This window comes from Phytophthora cinnamomi (genome assembly GCF_018691715.1).
Source record: "Phytophthora cinnamomi strain GKB4 chromosome Unknown Contig16, whole genome shotgun sequence".
NCBI classification, from domain to species: domain Eukaryota; phylum Oomycota; class Peronosporomycetes; order Peronosporales; family Peronosporaceae; genus Phytophthora; species Phytophthora cinnamomi.
The window spans coordinates 415,233-435,961 of NW_027150949.1; the positions used below are offsets into that span (position 1 = coordinate 415,233).

At 54.5% G+C, this 20,729-nt stretch overlaps 4 protein-coding genes across 5 annotated transcripts; 3 read left to right on the plus strand and 1 right to left on the minus strand.

Annotated features, from left to right (window-relative positions):
• Positions 1-116: 116 nt before the first annotated feature.
• On the minus strand, positions 117-2,311 carry IUM83_02381 (hect e3 ubiquitin; the record flags this gene model as incomplete). The annotated part of the gene is made up of 3 exons (XM_067926292.1): positions 117-210; positions 296-1,002; positions 1,076-2,311. 3 exons carry the CDS (start codon positions 2,309-2,311, stop codon positions 117-119), a joined length of 2,037 nt encoding a protein of 678 aa, XP_067796606.1.
• Positions 2,312-2,690: 379 nt separating this feature from the next.
• IUM83_02382 (ATP-binding Cassette (ABC) Superfamily) lies at positions 2,691-4,291 on the plus strand (the record flags this gene model as incomplete). Its single annotated transcript, XM_067926293.1, has 8 exons — positions 2,691-2,779; positions 2,860-2,915; positions 2,983-3,062; positions 3,150-3,248; positions 3,331-3,419; positions 3,495-3,608; positions 3,688-3,758; positions 3,846-4,291. The coding sequence occupies 8 exons, from the start codon at positions 2,691-2,693 to the stop codon at positions 4,289-4,291; spliced, it is 1,044 nt and encodes a 347-aa protein (XP_067796605.1).
• A 109-nt stretch (positions 4,292-4,400) lies between these two features.
• IUM83_02383 (uncharacterized protein) lies at positions 4,401-5,420 on the plus strand (the record flags this gene model as incomplete). The annotated part of the gene is made up of 3 exons (XM_067926294.1): positions 4,401-4,984; positions 5,090-5,279; positions 5,355-5,420. The coding sequence occupies 3 exons, from the start codon at positions 4,401-4,403 to the stop codon at positions 5,418-5,420; spliced, it is 840 nt and encodes a 279-aa protein (XP_067796653.1).
• Positions 5,421-6,133: 713 nt separating this feature from the next.
• Positions 6,134-11,411, plus strand: IUM83_02384 (Clathrin heavy chain; the record flags this gene model as incomplete). Of its 2 annotated transcripts, XM_067926296.1 has the most annotated exons (3): positions 6,134-6,175; positions 6,294-8,315; positions 8,385-11,411. In XM_067926296.1, the coding sequence occupies 3 exons, from the start codon at positions 6,134-6,136 to the stop codon at positions 11,409-11,411; spliced, it is 5,091 nt and encodes a 1,696-aa protein (XP_067796445.1). The 2 variants fall into 2 exon arrangements, with proteins under 2 accessions (XP_067796445.1, XP_067796444.1); XM_067926295.1 differs by having other exon boundaries at positions 6,294-11,411.
• Positions 11,412-20,729: the final 9,318 nt, after the last annotated feature.

Genomic DNA, 20,729 nt, shown 5'->3' on the forward strand with positions numbered 1-20,729 from the left:
CAAATCAATCCGCGAGGGTAAGAAGCGAGCTGATTGATCGCTGCTGGTTCGATTACTTTCTCACGACACGCTCTGCTTCTGCTTTTTTAGTAAATACACACACCTTCTACCAGCTTTTACTCAATCGTGAACCCTGTTACTTCCATTTGAATCACGAGGGATAATGCGATGCGCAGATCCTTCTCAGCCTCGTACCGGGGCAAGTCAATGCTGTAGTAGACGCATAGCAAAGGTACACAACCACGTCAGCGAGCTATTCGCCACCCGTAACGATCAATAAATACAGCACACGTACCGGTTGAAGCAGGTGTGCGCTCGCGGGTACAGACACTCGTCGACGCTGACGCACTGGATCGCGAATGGGCAGATGCGTCCGTCATTCATGGTCAGGGCCTTGAATCCTTGCACAGGAACTCGAGCCGAACCGGTCGTGAACTGCAGCAATCGTGCGTTCTGTTCGTTCGTGAACTCATTCACAATATTCCAGAACCAGGTGATGGCGCGCTCGTCGCGCTCTCCCACGTAAATAGTGTGAGTTCTCCAGTCCAGTACGTCAATGTCAGGGATGCCACAAATCAAGAGCTCCAACTCCTGGTGGTCGAAGACAGAGAGCAGCTCCTTGGGAATAATAGAAAAGAGGCCTTGCATCAATGAGCCAAGCTGCTGAGAAATGCTGATAGCAACGATCCACCTGAAGCGCAGGTTAATATACTCCATCTTGTTTTCTTCTGTGACTGGGATATTTGAGCCGTTCGGTACCAAGTCCACGACCTTGGACGATTGATCGACGTTTACAGTGAAGTCCAGGGCCAACGACTCCACGCCTGTGTTGTCTCGCAACCACTTCAGATTCTTGTACAGATCATTATCCACGAACTCAAGGTCCGAAAACGTAATGGGGATACCGAGAATGTGTTTGCATACAGGAAGCGCCAAGTGGGCATCGATCAATATGCCTTCAAAGAGCGCTCTGCCGATGAAACGGCCAATGGCTTGATAGTACTGTTCGCAACAAAATGATCAAAACAAGTGAGAAACGAAAACCCCTCGGAAGTACCAACACACAAACGCGTACCATCAAGTGGTCAACACTTGCTTCCGCAGATGCAGGGTTGATCATGAGGCCATCTCCGTTGCCACTTCTGTAAAATAGACCTGTCGTGTCATCGAAGACCTCCTTCGTCATAAGCGTGAACCATTCGCGCACCAGTCCACCTGCGTCCACACCCGGCTCGTTCGCAAACTTGATTCGAAGCGACTGGTGCAACTGGTCCGGCGTCGCCCACAGCAATTGTTCACACGAGTTATGCAGAAGGTTGTCCCGTTCGATTTCCAGCAGCAGGTGTCCATATTCCCACGGCACCTCCATCGCTGCTGTGTGCTGCACAAACCACGCGTGCTTCTGCTGAAACGGGAGCTTCCCCACCTGTTCCAACTCGTCCTGCGAGAACTCGGAGCTGTCCGAGCAGCGCGTCGCGAGCGCTCCGTCCGCAGCCTCGAGCGACAACCTTCCCGTCGGATTTTTGGGCGACACCACAATCCTCGACACGATCCCGACCGAGTTGACGCTGCCCGTGGACAAAATGGAGTCGCGCAGCGACGTCGACGACTGGCTGCGCAGCCCTTCAAGCGTGCGTAGACTCTTGAGCACCTTGCGGTCCATGAAGTGTTTCTTGCGCACCCAGACGAGGTCTCCGTCGTCGTTGCGCTCGCGCGACCACTCGTGGCGGCGGCGTGCCGACTGCTGCCGCAGGTTGAGCGCGCTGAGCTTGCGCTTGAAGAACTCCCTGTTGATCTTGGCCGCGGACTTGGACCTGGCGGGCCTGGGGGGCGTAGCTCTGGTGTTCACGGCGCTGCGGGAGAGCGGGTTCTCCTTGTCCTCCATGTAGAGCACGTACTTGGCGCTGGAGGCGGAGGCCGGCGCGCCCAGCTCGGCGGGGTCGTCCTTGGCCGCCTTGTCCACGAGCGTGAAGGCGCGGTCCGTGCCGCAGAGCATGCACGTGGTGTGCGCGTCGTAGCTCTTGAAGGAGCAGACGTCGCACTCCCAGAGGTTGTTCATGTCCTGGTCGCTGGCGATCACGTCCTGGCGCAGCATGGTCTCGGGCAGCGCCTGCTGCCGCAGGAAGTTGGCCTCCATCTTGTGCTTGAAGAAGATGTTGTAGATGAGGCACGTGAGCATCATGGCGCCGATCACGAAGTAGAACATGAAGTTGTAGCTGTCCGAGCTGTCCGCCAGGCGCCGCCGCACGTCCGCCGCCGCGACTTCCCGTCCGCAGAGCAGCGCGGTCGTCGCTGCGAGGTCTCTCCGCATCGCGGCAACTGCCTGTTAGTCGAAGGCTGGCGGAGTCGCCACGCTACGCGACTTGACAGCGCGGAGAGCGGCAAAGGACGGGGGAGAACTGGCCGACGGACGCTGGGCTGAGCTGGTCTGCCTGCCTGCGCTTCTGGTGCCGTTGCGGCGTGGGCGGGCGTCGGGCAAGTCGAGGCCTTTCCGCTGTCTGTCTGTGCTCTTGCGGCTCGGGGAGCCGGTTTTGCGATGCTGACCACTGCGTACCAGGTTGTTGGTACACAGGAGGTACCGGTTATGCGCAGCATAGGAATTGCATCAAGAGAAAGGGCAGAGTGCCTAATATTATTTACATTACTACTTATGCGGCACGCAATGTGTCGACGCGTTATTGCTGTGGACGATGAAGGGGACGCTGGGCGCGCTGGTGTCGTCGGCGGCGCAGGTGCTCGCGCCGAACAGCCTGCAGTTCAACGAGCACGAGTTCCAGCGGTAAGTGGCGCTGGAGGTACAGTACAGTCTTGGCTGAGAGGAGGGAGAGAGGAGGCTGATGACGGAGGTAACCGACACAGATCGCCCAAGGAGGCGCAGGACGCGGCGCGGGAGGCAGCCAAGCTCGTCAAGCCAGGTGCGGATGCAATATTCGTAGTGTATTATATGCTAGAGGTCGAATTGACGAGCTGTGCTATTGGTAGGCGACCTGATCTTCATCACCACGAGCGGCCTGGTGTACTCGGTGGGGAGGTATCTGACCGAGAACGCGTACGACCACGTGGTGAGCTGGAGGGCGCGTTGGTGCTGGGTGTGGGGGTGGATAGATAGATGCTTATTGCTCGCTGGTGCTGTGCTGTGCTGTGGGCAGGTGGTGGTGCTGGATGAGAGCACCGTGCTTCACGTTGGCATGCCGTCTGTCAAGCTGATGCCGCTCGAGCGGCTCCTTCTGCCTCAGCGGCAGCCTGTGGTGCGTTTTGGGACGCAAGGGGATCAAGTGATTGCAGGATTGAAGTTGGCGATTAACTGCTGCTTGGTGTTTACTCTCGCAGGTGCTGCGCGTGCCAATGCCTGAGCCAGAGCTGCAGCTGTTCCTTCGTTGCGCTCGCCAACTGATCGGCTGCAAGTACGACGTTGCAAGGTACGGTAGAGCGGCTGGGACTCGTGGAGGCTGCCATGACGTCTACAGCAACTGACGTGACTGCACTTGCTTTAGGGCGTATCAGCTGATGCTGCGGTTGGCCTTGAAGCGTATGACAGGGTCTTCGCCGTTGCCAAGATTGCCGCTTGACGTGAAGAGCAATGCCTGGATCTGCAGTGATTCCATCATGTACGCGCTTGCTTTGCGTCGACAAAGAAATTACACCACTAACTGCTACATTGTGCTTATCGACGTTGTCCGTGGATAGCGTATTGCTTGCAGGGTGCTGCACCGCGTTTCGAGAGGCGTTGGTCAAGGCGAGGCAAGAGACCGAACTTGGTTTGTTCACACCAAATGTTGTGCGTGATTTCATCGCTTCATGTTCTAACTTGCTACGTATCTCTGGTGTCCGCCCCATCTCTCTAGACATTTTCACGCTCGGCAGCGCCTCCATGACAGATTTTCAGCGCATTCGGCGTATCCAGCCGGACATTATTTCGCGCGTGCCGTTGCCCGTTGTGAACTACACCCTGACGCCGCGAAAGCGCTCCTGGAGAGCCTACATCCCAGAGGTGGTTCGGTTCGCGCAGAGCGTGCAGGACGGCACGTTGAAGTGGCCTCTGCTGGCGCCCGAGGTCTTCCCCAAGGTGCACGAGATCGCGGCCAGCATTCCGCCGACGTCCTGGCCCGTGAAGCGCAAGCTCCAGATATTCAGCTACGTGGTCGTGTTGCTGCTGATGCTTCGACGAGGGCTCACTGTAAAGCGGGTACTGCTGCGCGCCGTGGAGGTGCTCATGCTGCGGTACGTCGCCCAGCATGTCATGCTGTACTTGCAGTCGTCGTCCCCCGCTTTTGGCACCGCTAGACTATAGAGCTCCACCTTTTGTCGTAAATAGACCTGTTGTACTCGTGTTCTGTCGCTTCAACATGGCTACATTCCGGGTATCGCTGCTGCTTGTAGACACTTACAGCAAATCGAGCATGACCCGAGAGGCACAAGCAGCGCAGGCGGCCGGCGCAATCCCCAGGGGCGGGCTGTGCCTGCTGGTGATCGACCAGCAGGTGGACTTCCACCCGGGCGGCTCGCTGGCGATCCCCACGGCCAACGAGGACGCGAAGCGCATCGCCGCCTTCATCTCCAAGCACGCGCGGCAGCTGAGCCAGCTCGTGCTCACGCTGGACTCGCACCAACGCTACCACATCGCGCACGGCGTCTTCTGGGAGAATGCGAACGGCCAGTCGCCCGAGCCGTTCACGCTCATCACGGCGGGGGACGTGGCCGCTGGCGTCTGGCGTCCGCGCGACGCCAGTCTCAAGAGCTACGTGCTGGCGTACACGACGGCGCTGGAGGCCAGCGGCAAGTTCACGCTCTGCATCTGGCCCGAGCACTGCCTCATCGGCTCGCCCGGACACAACGTCGTGCCCAACGTGCTCGCCGCCGCGGTGGAGTGGACCAAGACCTCGCTCAAGCCCGTGCAGTACGTCATGAAGGGCAGCAACTCGTTCACGGAGCACTACTCGGCGCTCAAGGCCGAGTTCGAGCTGCCGTACGACCCGGCGACAAGGTTCGTGGTGGCTGGCTGTGTCGGCGATACAGGGGAGCAGATGATGGGTCGCTATGTTGTAGGTGACGTGTTGTGTGCTGTTTGCTTTGGATTTTATTGCTGCAGCTTGAACCAGGCGCTGGTTGACACCCTCAAGCTCGCCGACAAGGTGGTGGTCTGTGGCGAGGCCATTTCGCATTGCGTCAACTACACGGTGCGCGACCTGGTGGCTGCGTGGCCCAAGGAGCGGCGCCAGGACCTGGTGATCCTCACGGATTGCGCGTCCCCCGTGCCGGGCTTTGAAAAGGCCGGCGAGGTAACGAACGACGCCTTTTCTTTCGCTTTGCCGTCCCCGGGAACTGACTCTACATGTTGCTCCCCCCTGTTGTAGGAGTTCCTGCGTGACATGGCTGCCGAGGGGCTCACGCTCACCACGTCCGAGAAGTTCGCTGCATAGAGCGCGCGAGTTCTGAAGTTGCCTGCACCAAAGTATCCGCTCGTCAAGAGCAGATCTTCTCAACCCGAGCGTTCTCCGTTCCATCCACTTCCAAGAGTAGCGTCCACCAACACCACGGACAATAAACACTTGTCCTCCATTTTAAATTTTACTGCTGCCAGTCCTGCATGGCACGGCCATGTCAGCCGACAAGCGATTTTTCATCTCCGCAACTTGCATGACATACGTGGCAAAGCGCATCCAAAATGGCTACCCCCGATAAAATCGATCATTCGTCGGTTTTAAGCGCGCTTGAGCCGCTTCAACAAGATCGGTTTCGCGCGGCGGCAGTAGGCGGTCTCCCGAGCGACAACAGTACCTGCAGCAATGCCCACCCTATTTTGTATCTACTGTTCGACACGAGCGCGTCGGAAACGCACGTGGCCGATCTCGTGGTCTGGGACGTGGGGGGCCCCCCCAGGGCAAAGTTTAAGCGCGCTTGAAACGCAACCCCCGTCTATACGAATAGATTTGGGCGAAAAAAATCGCCCCCTGCGGGCTGGGCGGCCGCAGTCGTGAAACGGAGGAAGAAGCGAAAGGATCCGAGCCGAGTGAGAGCGCGCGCAACCGAGCGGCCTTCCCTCTCCGCCAGTCCGACACACACACACAGACACAGAGACGCACACAGTGCACCCGAGGGCGCGGACGCGGACGCAGATAGAGAGAGAGGCACCATGGCGCAAGATCTCCCCATTACCTTCGGGGAAGTGCTCAACGTACGTGGCCCTCTAATTTTGGATACTCCCCGTACCAGCTTATAGAGAGGGAGGCAACATCAGGATATACAGGGTGGTATAACGAACTCACCCCTCTGTATGCTTATACCCGCTGCAGTTGAGCACCCTGGGCGTGAACCTGGACTACGTCAAGTTCGGCACCACGACCATGGAGTCGGACAAGTTCGTGTGCGTGTGCGAGCAAGTGAACGGCCAGGCCAGCGTGGTGATCGTGGACCTGGCGGCGGGCAACACGGTGCAGCGCCGCCCCATCAACGCCGAGGCGGCCATCATGAACCCCGTGAGCAAGGTCATCGCGCTGCGGGCCGAGAACCAGCTGCAGATCTTCAACATGGAGCTGCGCGCCAAGATGAAGAGCCACCTGATGAACGAGGCCGTGGTCTTCTGGCGCTGGATCTCGGTCAACACCATCGCGCTGGTCACGGCCTCGGCCGTGTTCCACTGGAGCATCGAGGGCGACTCGCCCCCCGCCAAGGTCTTCGACCGCCACGCCAACCTGGGCGCCGGCACGCAGATCATCAGCTACGAGGCGTCGGCCGACAACCAGTGGATGCTGCTCGTGGGCATCTCGCAGGGCGAGGGCGGCCGCATTGTCGGCAACATGCAGCTCTACTCCATGGACAAGAAGGTGAGCCAGGTGCTGCAGGGCCACGCCGGCGCCTTCGCGCAGATGAAGCCCCCCGGCCGGACAGACGACGCCCAGGTGCTCGTGTTCGCCGGCACCAAGGGCGACGGCCAGCCCATGCAGCTCTTCATCATGGAGGTGGGCCGTGAACGTGATGCCCCCGGCGGCGTCTTCCGCCTCCCGCCCGCGCAGATCCCGTTCGCCGCCGACGCGCAGGCGGACTTCCCCGTGTCCATGCTCGTGAGCCCCGGCGACGACATCGTGTACATGATCACCAAGATGGGGTACCTCTTCCTGTTCGACACGCACTCGGGCAAGCCCGTGTACCGCGCGCGCGTGTCCCAGGACACGACGTTCGTGACCTGCCTCGAGTCCAAGTCCAAGGGCATGCTCGGCATCACGCGCCGCGGCCAGCTGCTGCACTTCGCGATCAACAAGACCAAGCTCGTGCCCTACGTGGTGAACACGCTGCGCGACTCGCAGATGGCGTTGGCTCTGGCTACGCGTCTGGACCTGCCGGGCGCCGAGGAGCTTTACTTCACGGAATTCAACCGCCTCGTTAGTGTGAACGATATTCAGGGTGCCGCTCGCCTCGCGGCCGCGTCGCCTCAGGGTGCGCTCCGCACGCCCCAGACGATCCAGCGTTTCCAGCAGATGCCTGCCCAGCCTGGTCAGCCGCAGCCTATCCTGCAGTACTTCAGTGTCCTGCTTGAGAAGGGCACGCTGAACAAGATGGAGTCCATTGAGCTCGCCCGTCCCGTGCTGATGCAGGGCCGTGGCCAGCTGCTGCAGAAGTGGCTGTCGGAGGACAAGCTCGAGTGCTCGGAGGAGCTGGGTGATCTTGTGGCTCAGTCTGACACCACGATGGCTCTGTCGGTGTACCTGCGCGCTGAGGTGCCGGAGAAGGTGATCAATTGCTTCGTGCAGCGCGGCGAGTTCGACAAGATCGTGGCGTACGCCGTTCAGACCAACTACCGCTGCGACTACACGTTCATGCTGCAGAACCTGGTGCGCGCTAACCCACAGGGTGCTCTGGACTTCGCTCAGAAGCTGGCTGTCGCGGAGAATGGACCTCTGGTGGACGTCAACGCTGTTGTCGATATTTTCATGCAGGTCAACCGCATCCAGGAGACTACGGCGTTCCTTCTGGAGGCTCTGAAGAACAACCGCCCGGAGGAGGGCTACCTCCAGACGCGTCTGCTGGAGATAAACTTGCTGGGTGGCTCGCCGCAGGTGGCGGATGCTATTCTGTCGAACAACATGTTCACGCACTACGACAGGCCGCGCATTGCTGCTCTTTGCGAGAAGGCCGGTTTGTTCCAGCGTGCTCTTGAGCACTACACGGAGCTGGCGGACCTGAAGCGCGTGATTGTGAACACGCAGGCGATCAACCACGAGTTCATCGTGACGTTCTTTGGCACGCTGACTAGCGAGATCTCGATGGAGCTTATCAACGCCCTCATGGCACACAACATGCGTCAGAACCTTCAGATTGTCGTGCAGGTGGCAACCAAGTACGCCGAGCAGCTCGGCGGCAAGGAGCTGGTGGAGGTTTTCGAGAAGTTCAAATCGTTCGACGGTCTGTACTTCTTCCTGGGTTCTATCGTGAACTTCTCGCAGGACCCCGACCTTCACTTCAAGTACATTGAGGCTGCCACGAAGATGGGCCAGTTCAAGGAGGTGGAGCGCGTGTGCCGCGACTCCTCTGTGTACGACCCTGTGAAGGTGAAGGAGTTCCTGAAGGAGTCGAAGCTGCAGGACCCGCGCCCGCTCATTCACGTGTGCGACCGCTATGACTTCGTGGAGGAGCTGACTCAGTACCTGTACTCGAACAACCTGATGAAGTACATTGATGTTTACGTGACGAAGGTGAGCCCCCAGAAGGCGCCCATCGTCATCGGCAAGCTTCTGGACCTCGACTGCAACGAGGACTACATCAAGAACTTGCTGAACCAGATTGCGCAGTGCCCTGTGGACGAGCTGTGCGAGCAGGTTGAGAAGCGCAACCGTCTCCGTCTGTTGCAGCCATGGCTCGAGACTCGTGTGGCTCAGGGTAACACGGAGACAGCTACGCACAACGCCATCGGTAAGATCTACATCACCCTGAACAAGGACCCGCAGCAGTTCCTTATCAACAACCAGTTCTACGATTCGGAGGTTGTTGGTAAGTTCTGTGAGAAGTTGGACCCCGCTCTGGCGTACCTGGCGTACCGTCGTGCCGGCGGCGCGTGCGATGATGACCTCATCCGCGTGACGACGGAGAACGGTCTGTTCAAGGATCTGGCCCGCTACCTGGTGGAGCGTCAGGATCTGGACCTGTGGGGCAAGGTGCTCACGAAGCAGGAGGAAGGTGAGGCGGAATCTCCCAGCCGCCGCGCTCTAATTGACCAAGTTGTGCAGACTGCGCTTCCTGAGACGACGAACCCCGATGAGGTGTCGACGACCGTCCGTGCGTTCATGAACGCTGAGCTGCCCAACGAGTTGATTGAGCTGCTGGAGCGCATCGTGCTGCAGGGCACTGACTTCTCTACGAACAAGAACCTGCAGAATCTGTTGATTCTGACGGCTATTAAGGCTGGTAAGGAGAAGGTCATGGACTATGTGAACCGTCTGGATAACTTCGATGGTCCCGAGATTGCGCGTATTGCGGTGGGTGAGCAGTACCAGCTTTACGAGGAGGGTTTCGTCATCTACAAGAAGACAAACCACAACGTGGATGCTATTGGTGTGCTGCTCGACTACATCAAGGACAATGAGCGTGCTTACGAATTTGCCGACCGCTGCAACGAGGCGGATGTGTGGTCTCGTTTGGCTAAGGCCCAGCTGGACCAGGGTAAGGTGCACGACTCACTGTCCGCTTTCATCAAGGCTAACGATGCCAGCTCGTACGTGGACGTCATCGCTGCGGCTGAGCGTATCAACGATTACAACGAGCTGATCCCGTACCTGAAGATGGCACGCAACACGGTGAAGGAGCAGTACCTTGACACGTCGCTGATTTACGCCTACGCTAAGACTGAAAAGTACGGAGACCTTGAGGAGTTCATTTCGTCGCCTAACGTGGCGCAGATCCAGAACATTGGTGAGCGCTGTTACGATGAAGGCATGTACAACGCTGCCAAGCTGCTGTTCCAGAACATCAACAACAACGCTAAGCTCGCCATTTGCTACGTGCGTCTGGGCAAGTTCCGCGAGGCTGTAGACGCCGCTACCAAGGCCAACTCGGTTGGCACGTGGAAGGAGGTCAACTACGCTTGTGTGGATGTGAACGAGTTCCGTCTCGCTGGACTGTGTGGTCTTCACATTATCGTGCACCCGGACCACCTGGAGGAGCTGATTCTGCACTATGAGAAGCGTGGCCACTCTACGGAGCTGCTGAAGCTGATGGAGCAGGGCCTTGGTCTGGAGGGTGCTCACGCTGGTATCTTCACGGAGCTGGCCATCTTGTACTCTAAGTACCTGCCTTCGAAGCTTATGGAGCACATTAAGATTTTCCACTCACGCATGAACGTGTCGAAGATTCTGCGTGCTTGTGAGAAGGGCCTACACTGGGACCACGCCGTGTACCTGTACAAGGAAGATGGTCAGTTTGACAACGCCGTCCGCACCATGGTCGACCACCCCATCGCCTTCTCGCACGACCTTTTCCTGGACTGCATCCAGAAGGTTCGCAACCAGGAAATTCACTACAAGGCGATTAACTTCTACTTGGAGCAGCACCCGCTTGAGCTGACGCGCCTCCTGCAAGTGCTGACCCCCAACCTGGACCACGCTCGCGTTGTCCACCAGCTGCGTAAGTCGAAGAACTTGCCGCTGGTGGTGGAGTACCTGAAGGATGTGCAAAAGGAGAACCTGTCGGCTGTGAACGAGGCTCTGAATGAGATCCTGGTGGACGACGAGGACTACCAGGCCCTCCGCGACTCTGTGGATGCGTACGAGAACTTCGACCAGATCTCGCTGGCCCAGAAGCTGGAGAAGCACGAGCTGCTCGAGTTCCGTCGTATCGCCGCCTACCTGTACCGCAAGAACAAGCGCTACCCGCAGTCCGTGAAGCTGTCGAAGGCCGACAAGATGTACAAGGACTGCATCGACTGCGCCAGCGACTCGGAGGACCCGGAGCTTGCCGAGGACATCCTGCGTTTCTTCGTGTCTGTGCACGACAAGGAGTGCTTTTGCGCTACCCTGTTCACGTGCTACAAGCTGATCAAGCCTGACGTTGCTCTGGAGCTTGCGTGGCGCCACGGCTACGTTGACTTTGTCATGCCCTACATGATCCAGTTCGTCAAGAACCTGAGCGACAAGGTGAAGGTGCTGGACGAGCGCACACAGGTGACGCAGGAGCCGGAGACGGACGCGCAGACGCTCGACCCGGCTTACGGCATGGGTGGCATGCAGCCGATGCTTGCCATTGCTCCCACGGCATACAACGACCCCTCGGCAGGGTACGGCATGGGCATGGGCATGCAGCCGAACATGGGCATGGGAATGCAGCCGAACATGGGTATGGGCGGCATGCAGCAGAACCCGTACGCTAGCAGTCAGAGCAGCATGGGCAGCAACCCGTATGGCAACAGTGGTTACCAGTATTAAGTGAGCACGGCTTCTGGCTGACTCGCTGAGGTCATCGTGCTGCTAGCTACCCGAGCATCGAGCGCTACGCTCTGTCGGAGATGAAGACAGGGTCCAAGGAAGGGAAGCAAGGCCTCATATAGTGCTGTTCTTAGTTGATGGAAGGGTCGAACGTCCGCTATCAACCTCGGGTGTCTTTTTGAGGGGTTGTAGCGGCGCGTGCGGCCTCGGCGCGCCTAGAAACTGGCTGGTTAAGATGAGATTTGTCGCGTGCTTAGGCTAAGACATCTAGATATGTTTTCATTTTCGTCATGCGGCTCTATCTTCTTTGGTTCACGCGCTTGTTTGTATTTGGACTTGTCACCTTGAATTTTGTGCTGAAGCTCGTGCTCTGGTGTCAAGGCAAGCCTAGACGATGTTCCACTTGCCGCGGATGCTGGCCTGATTTTGAAGCGACCACATGATCGAGACTCTCGATTCGAGAGCACTGCTCTCGAGGACGCCTGCGCTACCGTGTCCTCGGCGCCCTTGCTCGAGATACACAGTATCTAAAACAAAGGCAGACAAGCACTTATACTGTATACAACATTATAGATACATGTAGACTCGGGTATACCGAGGATGTTTTCGGGTACCCGCACCCTACCCGAAGTTCGGGTATACCAGTACCCGGTCGGGTAAGAATTTTACCCGGGTTCGGGTCCCGATTGCGAGCTCTGGTAAGTACGTTTCGGATTTGGACTCAAAGGCGCGCCTCAAGTACAATATCAACCCCGATGCATTCGTTTCATTCTCGACGGCGCATGCACGCTGGAAAAGCAAAGCAAACCGCAGAGGCATCCTCTTCTTGTTTGCTGGGATCGTTGTTTTTCGTTCTGGATCCAGAGTCGCTGCACACCAGAGGTCGAAAAAAAATAGTGCAATACAATAAATAATCAGTTTTTTCAATATAAATTTTACATGGTACCTCACATACATTTCCCTAGCAATAAAGTGCTTGAAACACTGGCAAATACCGCGAATCTATCGGCTAAAGGCCTGCCTCTCTAGGTTCCGTACAGCAGGCTTCGAGCGATGCTCGCGTTGAACATCTGTGTGGACCTTCAAGCTGTCGAGCAGAAGCACTGATGGGTTCTGTCACGAAGCTGCTGATCTCCTCCATGACGTGAATGGCGCTGCATCTTCGTGAGACTACCTTCTGCGATGACGCTGAGTGCGTTCCGTGGTCACTCTGGTTACTACAGCATGTTTGAAATGGTTAGAGACTTACACTGGACAACGTCAACATGACTTGTTCGCCCCGAAAGAGATGTAAATCGACGTTTGGTCCATAGCCGGATGGAAGACACTGTTTATCTCAAACGCGTAGCGCATGCGCACCGAACGCGTCGGCCACCACCTGGTTCATACAAATATCAAGTATAAAATACAGTACTTAAACAACAATCGAGCACACAGTACCTGTAGCTCCTCGAATTGCACAGCTTGTTGCGGTCTCGAAACCGCCGCTACTCGATAGACAGCGCTGCGAGTGCGGACCGGGCATCTCGCACCTGCTCTATTTTTTCTCATTTGATGCACCCATTCTAGCAACCTACAATAAACAGATCAAAGGTCAGTCAACTCATAGCCCAGTAGGAACGAATCCATATATTTCCACGTCGTGCGCTGCGGATCAATTTCCGCGAGGGCGGAGCAGCCGTGATCGCAGACGCTGCTTTGGCGCCAGCACCTCTATCAGCCGATCAACGGCGAGTTTCGCAAATCTCGCTCGCGGCGAAGTAGAGTAGACGGGATCCAGACGTTGCATGCTCGTTTCGCGGGTGAACTCACCTTCGCCTTAACGCTGTTCTTTTGGTGGCGACTCTCACCATCCTGCAAATAACTGATGGTCTACCTCTTGAAAATTAGTGACGATCACTGCTCCCGCGCGCTGAATGACATACTTTTACGTTGTAATTTATGTTTTACGATCGGACAAATATTCGTGGTTCCGGTACGTTTCATTCTCGACGGCGCATGCATCGTTGTTTTTCGTTCTGATCCAGAGTCGCTGCACACCAACAACCTCACTCGTACGAGCGCGAGGGGAGGACTGCCAGGGCCTCATACCGCTGATATCAATGAACAAAACCTGCTTTCAACGCCTCACCGATCACATAAGGCACCGTGCCACAGCAAGAATCCCTCAACCCGACACGCCTCAAGACCCGTAGGAGCCAGACGAAGCCGAGACTGCAACACCGGACCCCCCCCAATCCAACACGATAGAACAACCTGCACCCAACACAGCCGAACCACCGGTGACCAGTGCCCTGCATCCGATCACCCCTCCACAAGATCCGCTCAACCCCGATGTGGTCTTTCGCAACAAATCCACAAAAAAAAATACGAAGAATTGTTCCCGCAATACGGCAAGATCGAGCCTGGACGATACTATCGCATCGAGAACACACCTTTGCTCTCCAAACTCGACAACCGAGAAAGCAACTCCGTGCGCATCATCTGCGTCTTCAACGACAATGGATCGTGGGGAGACAACCGCACCGTCCACGACTTCTTCTGCCTCGTTAAGTCCTTCAGCTACCCGAAGGAGAAGATATCCATTTCCATGCTCACGTCGTCTTTGGACGAGTTCGGAGAGGTCAGGGCGCTCTTCGCAAACTACATCCAGCACCACCCGCGACTGTCTATGATTTTACGGAACGACTTCGTGCAGGAAGGTCTGACTCGCTCCAACCGCCATCACTTCAAGGAGACCGACGACGCTTGCTCGCCCGATATCGGAACTATGCGCTGCTATCAACGTTGGAGTCCTGGCACTAGCACGTGGTCTGGCTGGATGCAGACGTCACTGTCGTTCCGTCAGGTCTAGTGCAGAAGTTGGTTCAGTCCGGCCGAGATATCGTGGATCCTTCCTATATGTCTCCGGAAAATCAAAGGCAAATGGCACGACTATGCCGACAACACGTGGGTAGGTCAGCGAAAAGTGCAAGATGGCAGCGGACTTCGTCCCTGGTCCCTTGAATGCCAAGCATATACATAGTATGCCAAGGCGTTTGCGCCGATGGATTCCGTGGGAGGAACCATTCTCTACGTACGCACCGAAGTTCATCGACAGGGTGTGGTGTTCCCTGTACACTACATCATTGGAACTTACTTAATAATAATAATAATAATAATAATAATAATACGTTCGTAGCTTAAGGATGTGTGTTTTACAGGATAGAAACTTTACTCAAGAGCAAAAGAGCTTGCTGAAGATATGCAAGGATATTCTACTGATACTTCTTAAAGCGCTTCAGGACAGCAACGCTGTTGGGTCTGTCGAATACCTATGCACAAGTGCGTGATGCATGCACGGCGAAAACAAACTTGCTTAAGCACTCTGCGTCGAGACATCAGGGTTCTTCGTTGCCGTCACCGCTAGTGCCCTCGCACTTCGCCAACTTCATGAAGCACTCGTTGGAGTATTCGACGCCGTTCTCGTCGGTCACGGGGTCAAACTCGTCCAGGCACACGAAATCGCACGAGTCTTCCGGTGCTGTTTTGCTGCTGGAGGTCTTAGGCGAAGGGTCGCTGTCGCCACCAGTGCCCCCGCACTTCGCCAACTTCATGAAGCACTCGTTGGAGTATTCGACGCCGTTCTCGTCGGTCACGGGGTCAAACTGGTCCAGGCACAAGAAATCGCACGAGTCTTCTCCGTTGTCGTCGGCGATCGTTGACGTGATCGCGACAGCCGTGAGAACGAGGCCGAGGGTGAACTTCATTATGCGAGTGGCTTGGAGGCTGAGCTGGGGTGCGGGACTTGTTGCGAATTGGAGAATGAATCTCCAACAGGTATGGCTAGGAAGGCCGGCCCCACACTGCCACTCCTATTATACTGTACTTCGCGAAATGATGTTTACTCACGTCTGTAAAGCTGTTAATCTTTGTCACACAGTTCTTGTTGCGACGTTCAACCACTGTTTCAACCGGCGTCTATACGCCCTGCGGACAAAGTATTTGTTACCAGATAGGCTTAGGGAGCTGCACGTGTGGATACGGTTGCAGTTCTACGAAACGTTGCAGCTTATTGATGAAGTTCAGGCAGTTCAAAAGGAAAATGATACTCCATTGATGTTGTGGTACCCTTGTCCGCGTCTTATTAGAAGGAACACTCTGTAGGATGCCTCAAGTCCGTTGAATAAGGTATATATACTTGAAAACGACTACACCATTTCCCGGTCAAGTTGCAAGTTTTACAAACCAAGGTGCAAATGACTGGGCAATTTTCTTGGGAGACAGCCTGCTGGTTTACAAACTTTAATTCGTTACGAAATGTATTTCTAGATACAGGAAACGTTCGGGACACATCAAATCGCAATTAGCGCGAAAAAACGAGGACAGTTCACAACATCACGTTCTTCGCAAACGGCCACAACAGTCGTCGGCAGGCAGATGCTGACTAAAGATGAACTCACAATATATTCCACGCTTTGTTAGAATGGAGTACAATATACTTATATTATTGTATTATAATAGGCCGGGTAAGTTCGGGTACCCGAAGTGCGCTGTCGGGCGGGTGCGGGTACCCGAGGTGAACCAAGAGATGCGATCGGGCGGGGCGAGTAACCCGAAAATCGCCATTTGCGAGCTCTGGTGATTACATTTCCGATTGCTCTCAGAGGCAGGTTCGTATTATAGCGTGAGCACGACGTGACTAAGCATCAGGTGCAGACAGGTTTCTCCGTCAAGATTAGTAATGGCGGAGGTGTCTCGCTTCTGCGGGCTCCGCTCGGCTTTCTGGAGAGCGCAGGACCTGGGCTGAGTCAGGTCGCCGATGTTTACGCTGCTATCCGTGCACCCGCAAATGCGTGCTTCTTGTCAACAGCGATTGCGAAATTGTAAAGTCTTGGACCTCAAAAGTACCATGTGCCGCCCGAGGTGCCATATCTTGTGTAGTTACAATCAGTTATACAGTACACGTATCCGTTCGTCACAAACATGTCTGCTATCTGGCATGCACCTCCCCTCATGTTGCGCGAAAATTAGCGCTAAATGACTACAAGCAATCTTCTTGTCACTCGAATGTCGCCCCTAAAAGACTCAAGCAACACGCGACTAGATAATATACTATTCACACCTGTATAAAACCTAACAGGTTCGTACCGATACATTATTCTTTGTCACCTTATAAGTGATTCAGGAATAATATACCTGAATCACACATTATGTGTATATAGTGATTTGCACCTGCACTAGTATCGCCCCAACAACCCTGGATATAATCCAGAGAACATGTATCGCATCTATGGATGACCTTTTTTTCTCGAAAATGATCCTGGCTGGTCGACCCCGCGTCAGTGATTATTCTCCCGTGCCCGTGTCGGTGATTGCCCGTGTTGGCGATTATTCTCCCGAGCGCTACAAGGAAATTCGGTAATGCACTGTACAGTGCCAATGGCCCCTCAATTGTTTGCGGACGAGGTTGCCATCTGGATGCAACTTTCAACACGATTCGACAACTCTTTCAATACATGTGTCCCAGCTATGGATGAGATACATTAGGTGTGTATGAGCCGGATTGCAGAGCTATTATTTTAATAGTATTATATTAAAATAACACATGACGTGTACATGTACTTACCTTCCTGGTGGTGTGCGCTACGGGGAATCTTGCTTGGCTGTGAGGAGTAATACCTGGTACTTGGATCCTGGATCGTGGGGAGACAACCGCACCGTCCACGACTTCTTCTGCCTCGCCAGGTCCTTCAGCTACCCGAAGGAGAAGATATCCATTTCCATGCTCACGTCGTCTTTGGACGAGTTCGGAGAGGTCAGGGCGCTCTTCGCAAACTACATCCAGCACCACCCGCGACTGTCTATGATTTTACGGAACGACTTCGTGCAGGAAGGTCTGACTCGCTCCAACCGCCATCACTTCAAGGAGACCGACGACGCTTGCTCGCCCGATATCGGAACTATGCGCTGCTATCAACGTTGGAGTCCTGGCACTAGCACGTGGTCTGGCTGGATGCAGACGTCACCGTCGTTCCGTCAGGTCTAGTGCAGAAGTTGGTTCAGTCCGGCCGAGATATCGTGGATCCTTCCTATATGTCTCCGGAAAATCAAAGGCAAATGGCACAACTATGCCGACAACACGTGGGTAGGTCAGCGAAAAGTGCAAGATGGCAGCGGACTTCGTCCCTGGTCCCTTGAATGCCAAGCATATACATAGTATGCCAAGGCGTTTGCGCCGATGGATTCCGTGGGAGGAACCATTCTCTACGTACGCACCGAAGTTCATCGACAGGGTGTGGTGTTCCCTGTACACTACATCATTGGAACTTACTTAATAATAATAATAATAATAATAATACGTTCGTAGCTTAAGGATGTGTGTTTTACAGGATAGAAACTTTACTCAAGAGCAAAAGAGCTTGCTGAAGATATGCAAGGATATTCTACTGATATTTTTTAAAGCGCTTCAGGACAGCAACGCTGTTGGGTCTGTCGAATACCTATGCACAAGTGCGTGATGCATGCATGGCGAAAACAAACGTGCTTAAGCACTCTGCGTCGAGACATCAGGGTTCTTCGTTGCCGTCACCGCTAGTGCCCTCGCACTTCGCCAACTTCATGAAGCACTCGTTGGAGTATTCGACGCCGTTCTCGTCGGTCACGGGGTCAAACTCGTCCAGGCACACGAAATCGCACGAGTCTTCTCCGGTGCTGTTTTTGCTGCTGGAGGTCTTAGGCGAAGGGGTCGGCGACGGCGCGGGTATGGAAGCTCCACCCTTGCATCCGGGGGCGAAAGCAAGCTTGCGCTGAGCATCTGTTGTTGGGTTCTCGCTGTCGCCACCAGTGCCCCCGCACTTCGCCAACTTCATGAAGCACTTGTTGGAGTATTCGACGCCGTTCTCGTCGGTCACGGGGTCAAACTGTTCCGGGCACAAGAAATCGCACGAGTCTTCTCCGTTGCCGTCGGCGATCGTTGACGTGATCGCGACAGCCGTGAGAACGAGGCCGAGGGTGAACTTCATTATGCGAGTGGCTTGGAGGCTGAGCTGGAGTGCGGGACTTGTTGCGAATTGGAGAATGAATCTCCAACAGGTATGGCTAGGAAGGCCGGCCCCACACTGCCACTCCTATTATACTGTACTTCGCGAAATGATGTTTACTCACGTCTGTAAAGCTGTTAATCTTTGTCACACAGTTCTTGTTGCGACGTTCAACCACTGTTTCAACCGGCGTCTATACGCCCTGCGGACAAAGTATTTGTTACCAGATAGGCTTAGGGAGCTGCACGTGTGGATACGGTTGCAGTTCTACGAAACGTTGCAGCTTATTGATGAAGTTCAGGCAGTTCAAAAGGAAAATGATACTCCATTGATGTTGTGGTACCCTTGTCCGCGTCTTGTTAGAAGGAACACTCTGTAGGATGCCTCAAGTCCGTTGAATAAGGTATATATACTTGAAAACGACTACACCATTTCCCGGTCAAGTTGCAAGTTTTACAAACCAAGGTGCAAATGACTGGGCAATTTTCTTGGGAGACAGCCTGCTGGTTTACAAACTTTAATTCGTTACGAAATGTATTTCTAGATACAGGAAACGTTCGGGACACATCAAATCGCAATTAGCGCGAAAAAACGAGGACAGTTCACAACATCACGTTCTTCGCAAACGGCCACAACAGTCGTCGGCAGGCAGATGCTGACTAAAGATGAACTCACAATATATTCCACGCTTTGTTAGAATGGAGTACAATATACTTATATTATTGTATTATAATAGGCCGGGTAAGTTCGGGTACCCGAAGTGCGCTGTCGGGCGGGTGCGGGTACCCGAGGTGAACCAAGAGATGCGATCGGGCGGGGCGAGTAACCCGAAAATCGCCATTTGCGAGCTCTGGTGATTACATTTCCGATTGCTCTCAGAGGCAGGTTCGTATTATAGCGTGAGCACGACGTGACTAAGCATCAGGTGCAGACAGGTTTCTCCGTCAAGATTAGTAATGGCGGAGGTGTCTCGCTTCTGCGGGCTCCGCTCGGCTTTCTGGAGAGCGCAGGACCTGGGCTGAGTCAGGTCGCCGATGTTTACGCTGCTATCCGTGCACCCGCAAATGCGTGCTTCTTGTCAACAGCGATTGCGAAATTGTAAAGTCTTGGACCTCAAAAGTACCATGTGCCGCCCGAGGTGCCATATCTTGTGTAGTTACAATCAGTTATACAGTACACGTATCCGTTCGTCACAAACATGTCTGCTATCTGGCATGCACCTCCCTCATGTTGCGCGAAAATTAGCGCTAAATGACTACAAGCAATCTTCTTGTCACTCGAATGTCGCCCCTAAAAGACTCAAGCAACACGCGACTAGATAATATACTATTCACACCTGTATAAAACCTAACAGGTTCGTACCGATACATTATTCTTTGTCACCTTATAAGTGATTCAGGAATAATATACCTGAATCACACATTATGTGTATATAGTGATTTGCACCTGCACTAGTATCGCCCCAACAACCCTGGATATAATCCAGAGAACATGTATCGCATCTATGGATGACCTTTTTTTCTCGAAAATGATCCTGGCTGGTCGACCCCGCGTCAGTGATTATTCTCCCGTGCCCGTGTCGGTGATTGCCCGTGTTGGCGATTATTCTCCCGAGCGCTACAAGGAAATTCGGTAATGCACTGTACAGTACCAATGGCCCCTCAATTGTTTGCGGACGAGGTTGCCATCTGGATGCAACTTTCAACACGATTCGACTACTCTTTCAATACATGTGTCCCAGCTATGGATGAGAAACATTAGGTGTGTATGAGCCGGATTGCAGAGCTATTATTTTAATAGTATTATATTAAAATAACACATGACATGTACATGTACTTACCTTCCTGGTGGTGTGCGCTACGGGGAATCTTGCTTGGCTGTGAGGAGTAATACCTGGTACTTGGACCCAGCTTGGATAGGCAACCTATCTATCATAACTATTATCTTCCATCTCACTCTACATGTAAAAAATCACGTCTGCCTAGATTCCTCCTGATCTTTTGGTCTCACGTCGCTCTCACATGCGTGGCGCATCATGCGTCCAAGCCAGGTCTTTGACTTGGCAAACGTTGTCTAGCAATATCCTGCTGCCGCACTGAGGACCGTTATTAACAGAGATCGATCGGTAGATTTTGGTACAATCACCGTGCTAAATACCTCGTGATACCTCAAGCCTGGCTATGCTATTCTGCAGCCTAAGCAGCTCAGGATACGCGGATCCCATCGACAATCACTCCTTTCACACCTTGCATTACCTTCTCGCAACATTCACGTCACATCCGAGCGACCTTCGCGC